The sequence below is a fragment of the Oryctolagus cuniculus genome, chromosome 18, assembly GCF_964237555.1.
Source record: "Oryctolagus cuniculus chromosome 18, mOryCun1.1, whole genome shotgun sequence".
Classification (NCBI taxonomy): domain Eukaryota; kingdom Metazoa; phylum Chordata; class Mammalia; order Lagomorpha; family Leporidae; genus Oryctolagus; species Oryctolagus cuniculus.
The window spans coordinates 42,785,058-42,791,070 of record NC_091449.1 but is presented as its reverse complement, the minus strand read 5'-3'; the positions used below and the strand labels follow the sequence as shown (position 1 = coordinate 42,791,070).

The following is a 6,013-nucleotide window of genomic DNA, read 5'->3' as shown; positions in this document are numbered from 1 at the left end:
GCTCCCACACAGAAACATAAAGTGAAAAATACTGTTTGAGTACTAGTTATAGCATTAAATCTCAATGTACAGCACACTAAGGACAAAGATCCTACATGAGGAGTAAGTGCACAGTGACTCCTGTTGTTGACTTAACAAATTGACACTCTTGTTTATGGCATCAGTAATCAACCTAGGCTCTTGTCATGAGCTGCCAAGGCTATGGAAGCCCCCTGGGTTCGCTGACTCTGATCATATTTAGACAAGGCCATGGTCAAAGTGGAAGTTCTCTCCTCCCTTCAGAGAAAGGTACCTCCTTCTTTGATGACCCGTTCTTTCCACTGGGATCTCACTTGCGGAGATCTTTCTTTTTTTTTTTTTTCCATGATCTATAATTCTATTTTTAATTCTCTTAAGTCTTGTGATCACATATTTTAGAGGTTTTGTGCTGATGGTATCTCCTCTACCTTAGTCCTTCCATTGAGCTGGCAAAAGCAGCATTACTAAACACAAATATGCAGTAGCTCCTCAGTGTTATGTGTTTCCAAATGGCTGCTTATAGACAATCCTGAATTTTAACTTAGTCTAAGGTAGTAAAGAATTCAACAGCAAGTGTAACTTGTTACTTCACCTGGTCATGCTGACGTTCAAAGCACCTGACCTTACAGATCATCTATAAAATGTGAGAAGTGTTAAATATTCTTTATTTGATATGCATAAACCACACTAAAATGCCTTTCAGTAAGTAAAAGGCAGAAGTTTAGATACAGGAAATTCTAATGAGATTGCCACAGCTAAGACCAAAAATACGAAGTAGGTGTTTCCAAATGTCTCAGCTCTTGCCTTAGGTAGGTAAAGAACAAGGGAATCTCGTTCAGTTCTGAGACAGTGAGGCAATTTCCCCAGCATTTAAATCTAAATCCAATCTCCCAACAGGTTTTGGGATGGCATTGACAAGTTTTGTTAGTTAAGTCCAATCATATCCTTAGAAGGGGAAAAACAGTGAGGGCATTCACTGAACTGGAATTACTACCAAAATTTCCTATTTAACCACACAAGGCAATATTAGACTGTCGGACAAAAATATTCTGTCAGCCATTCATGATCTGAATTCTGGTGTATGAGAATTAAATTTAAATTATGGTGCACATAAAAAAAGTCACGGGACATTGCTGTTTTATAATAAATAAGGCAGTGGCCAGCTATTACTCATTCGTAGCTTTTTTGAGATAAGCTATCAAGTCTGCCCTTTCATTCTTCTTCTTAATGCCAGCAAAGATCATTTTGGTTCCAGGGATGTATTTCTTGGGATTCTCCAAATACTCCATCAGCGTGTCCTCTCCCCAGGTGATGCCTTTATTCTTGTTGGCGTCTGTGTAGGAGAATCCAACGGCCTGACCTGTCTTCCGCCCGAACAGACCATGGAGATTTGGTCCAGTCTTGTGCTTGCCTCCCTTTTCCACAGTGTGGCACTGGGCACATTTCTGAACAAAAATCTTCTTGCCTTTCTCAACATCACCCATTTTTAACTCGCTTGTTAGTAGCTCGCGCCCCAAAGGACCACACCGGGAAGCTGGACGTCCCGCTCTCTCACTCGCGGAGATCTTTCATTTCTTAAGATGACCCTAGCAACTTAACCAGAGTTAGAAATGATGGGGCCGGCGCTGTAGCTCAATGGGTTAACGCCCCGGCCTGAAGCATTGGCATCCCATATGGGCGCCGGTTCAAGACCGGGCTGCTCCACTTCCAATCCAGCTCTCTGCTATGGCCTGGGAAGGCAGTATAAGATGGCCCAAGTCCTTAGGCCCTTGGACCCATGTGGGAGACCTGGAGGAAGCTCCTGGCTCCTGGCTCCTGGCTCCGGATCGGTGCAGTTCCGGCTGTTGCGGCCAATTGGTGAGTGAACCATCGGATGGAAGACCTTTCTCTCTACCTCTGCCTCTCCTCTCTCTGTGTAACTCTGACTTTCAAATAAATAAATAAATCTAAAAAAAAAAAAAAGAAGAAGAAGAAATGATGAATTCCTGTTTCACAAAGAACTAAGCGGTCCTTTTGACTTTCAGGGAGCTCATATGAGTGTGTTGTGCATCCACGCCTTGAGTAACATTGAAACATATGTCTGAGTCCATACTTTTACTCCTGAAAATGATGTATTTATTTGAAAGGCATAGTTAGAGAAAGAGAGAGAAAAATTCTTCCATACATTGGTTCCCTCCCCAATTAGCCTCAAGTGCTAGGGATAGACCAGACCAAAGCCATGAGCTTAGAACTCCATCTGGGTCTCCTATGAGGGTGTAGGAGCCCAGGGACTTGAGTCATCTTCCACTGATTTCCCAGGGTCGTTAACAGGGAGCCAGATCAGAAACGGAGCAGCCATGACTTGAACCAGCGCCAATATGGGATGCAAGCATTACAGGAGGCAAGCTCAAACCCACTGTGCCACAATGCCAGGCCCCTCCTGTTTAATTTCAACCTCAATCATATTCTGACAAAAACCGTAGCAGGGGTCAGGGGTGGGAAACCTTTTACCTGCCAAAGGCCCATTTGGCTATTTATAATGTCATTCACAAGCATAGAAAATTATCACCTTAAAAATTATCCTGCTATAGATTTATTGAATTTTGAGTCCCAACTGAAGTTGTGTTGGCAGGTCCATACCAAGGGCTTTTGCAGCCCATGAGCTGCACATTCCTTTTCCCTGTATGGGATAAAAATTTCTAAGGAGAAAACTAAATTATCAGTACTAGAAGTTTTACAATATAATACAAAAATGGGCACTAGGGAGTAATTTCCAAAATTATTGATTGAATAATAAGTTACATTTTTATGCTTTTCAAAATTGCAGAATAAATTCTTCTAAAATCTACATTTGACAAGAAGTTTTCTATCATTTGCTCTGAAGAAATCTGCACAGTTTGAGGTTTTGTTTTATTTTGTCTCTTGTTTTGAAGGCTTAATGAAATCTTTCCTTTTTAATCTAAAGCATTTTATAAATACACCAACAAAAGAAAAACATGAGGAAAGGCATAAAAGAAAATAAGGACTTATAATACCAACACATAAGTCTATATAAATAAAATAAACAATATATTTACGATAAATATGTAAGAGTTTAAGATGGGATTTTTCTAAGAAATGTAGTTCTTTTGGTAATGAAGGTAAATTTAGATTCTATCAAAAATAATCAATTTTCAAAAGATAAAAGGAAGGTTAAAAATTTTGATAGACTAAATTTAATCTTTCATTTTAAATTTGCAGTATATAAGACATTCACGCAGCAATACTAGTCTATCTTTGGCAATGAAATAAGCAAAACTGCGTACTGCTAGCAAACAGGAAAAACTTCAAAAAGAAATTAACATTTCAAACAGAAGAAAGGGGAAGTGCTTACTGAGAGTTTTTTTGAATTATTTATCTGTGACGATCTGTGCATTCCATGGAGGATTCAGAGCACTCCTGAGAGAATACAGGAACACCTGTCCCAAGAGCTGTGGGCAGGGATTCAACAATCACAAGAATGAGCCATCCCATGATGCAGGATGGTATAACATTCTGGACCACATTCTGGCTTTGACTATATGGGTTCCATTGTCAATGAAGCAGAGGCTCAAAAAGAGCAAATTTCCTCTTGTAAAGGGAATATGTCTCTGAAATTGCTGCTCAACTTATCATCAACCTCAACATTCTTATTCAACCCTCAATGTTGGAGAGATTTGTTAGTGACTCAGAAATACGTGTGTGTGTGTGTGTGTGTGTGTGTATACACAGAGATATTTGTTTTCCTGTGTATTATATGTCTGCTCCTCCACTTGGATTTATAAAAGATTGCTGAGTTTATAATGAAAGGCACATTGGTAGTCACAGAAATTACAGTGTGCAAAATTATTTTGAATGAATGAGCAAACATTACAGTTACTTGGATGAGCTATCAATGAAAATGCCTCAGGTGATACTAAAGCTACTGTGGGGTAGGCATTGTGGTGCAGCAGGTTAAGCCACTGCTTGGGCCTCCTGGCTGTGCCATGCTTCCAATCCAGCTTCCTGTTAATGTGCATCCTGGTATGCAGTGGATGATGGCCCAAGTATTGGGTTCCTGCAACCCACATAGGAGACCTCAATAGAGTTCCTGGCTCTTGGCTTCTGATCGGTTAAACCCTGAATGTTTTGGGCATTTGGGGGATGAACCAGTGGATAGAAGTCCAAACTAACTTTCTCTCACTGCTTTTCAAATAAATAAATCTACTAAAAAGCTTCAAAAGACAGGACAGTTATTTGATTCAAATAGATGCCAAATGGGAGGAGAAGGCAAAAACCAGATGGGAAAATAGTGGCTGGAAAATTACCATTTGAATTTTTTGAGGCACCTGTTGCATCAAATAACAAAATTTTAGTCTATGAAAGTAGAAAATCTAAATTTACTTTGTGAAAAACAAATTTATAACCCACACAAAAATTTTTCATAATATACATCTTCCGTGGACTTTTTTTATGAGAAAACTATGTGTGAATTTTAACATCAAAATAAACTACTTTTAACTATTTTTCCATGAACTTTTTGAAAAATCCTCATATGATGGCTGAAAAAGTTGAAAAGTATGGAAGCATAAATTGCAAATAAAAAGCAAAGTAGTCTGTAACCAATAGAACAGATACTTTCATAAACCATAGAGAATATATTTTGGCCAGCCCTAGGGAACCCTAACTATATCATGTAATAAATATAAAAATTTCAACAGCTTTAAACAAAAACAAAGGCAACTTATTATCCCCCATTTTATAATTCTAGAAACAAATGTTTCCATTAGGAAATATGTGCTAGTGAAATGCATTATTTTCCTTGAAAATTACATTTAGAGAGTTAGAATTGGTATTGAATTGCTTGCCCAAATAAATGTTTCATGTGGAAAACACAGTTTTGCTTGGGATGTTACTATTTAATAAGAAATAATTTCTTCCTGTTAGGAATGTAGGTTTGTTTCCTAGTGATTTTTTTTTAAGATTTATTTTATTTATTTGAAAGAGAGTTACAGAGAGAGGTAAAGACAGGGAGAGAGGTCTTCCATCTGCTGGTTCACTCCCCAGATGGCCACAACGGCCAGAGCTGCGCCGGTCTGAAGCCAGGAGCCAGGAGCTTCTTCCAGGTCTCCCACGAGGGTGCAGGGGCCCAAGGATTTGGGCCATCTTCTACTGCTATCCCAGGTCATAGCAGAAAGCTAGATCGGAAGAGGAGCAGCTGGGACTAGAACCAGCGCCTATATGGGAAGCCGGCGCTTCAGGCTAGGGCTTTAACGCACTGTACCACAGCACCAGCTCCTCCTAGTGATATTTTAATGTAACTTTATATTTTGATAAGATTAGATTCCCATGATTCAGAAAAACAACTTTTTTTTATTGTTATTATTTCCACATAGTTAGGGATTAAACAGGACTTAACTCCCCAAACACATGCAGACATTTGAATCCAAAAGTTTATGTTAATGGATTAGTATTATATTTGATAGATTGGGGTGCAGACTAATCCAACTGTGGAATCTTGAATGTGGAGCTTTGAGCTAGACTGGATTAGGCGGCTAGGGTGGCACTCTGATCAACTCATCATAACATTAGTGGAGGAAATGCTTGTTCCCTGTGTCTCTCCACATCCTGGATCACCATTTGAGCACCTTGCCATGGTTCTCTGGCCCTCACGGTGGCATGAAGCAATGGGGCCACCCAATCTTAAGACTGTGAACTTCCAAACTATAAGCCAAAATAAATCTTCTTCCCTCTTAAAGTGCTCTTCAGATATCTTAAGTAACAAAAAGCTAACCAATGAACACATCATATTTTATTTGTTTTCCTACTGAAAATAGTCCATGAAAACCTAAGTAAAATTATCCAAGCAGATCAAGGCAAGAATCCTTAGAATGAAGTGGATATGTTGTCCAGATTTCATTTCACTACCATCTACATCCTCTATAAATGTCTAGTCTAAGATTAGAAACTCTTAGATTCTTGCTCCTAGTAAAATCTGATTATCTTTTCAAGAGTTTCC

The 6,013-nt window shown here is 39.0% G+C and overlaps 1 protein-coding gene across 1 annotated transcript; it reads right to left on the bottom strand.

Moving 5' to 3' along the window:
- Positions 1 to 343: 343 nt before the first annotated feature.
- Positions 344 to 1,565, bottom strand: LOC138846699 (cytochrome c). Its single transcript, XM_070063213.1, has one exon. It carries the CDS (start codon positions 1,500 to 1,502, stop codon positions 1,185 to 1,187), a length of 318 nt encoding a protein of 105 aa, XP_069919314.1. The 5' UTR covers positions 1,503 to 1,565; the 3' UTR covers positions 344 to 1,184.
- Between the last annotated feature and the right edge of the window lie 4,448 nt (positions 1,566 to 6,013).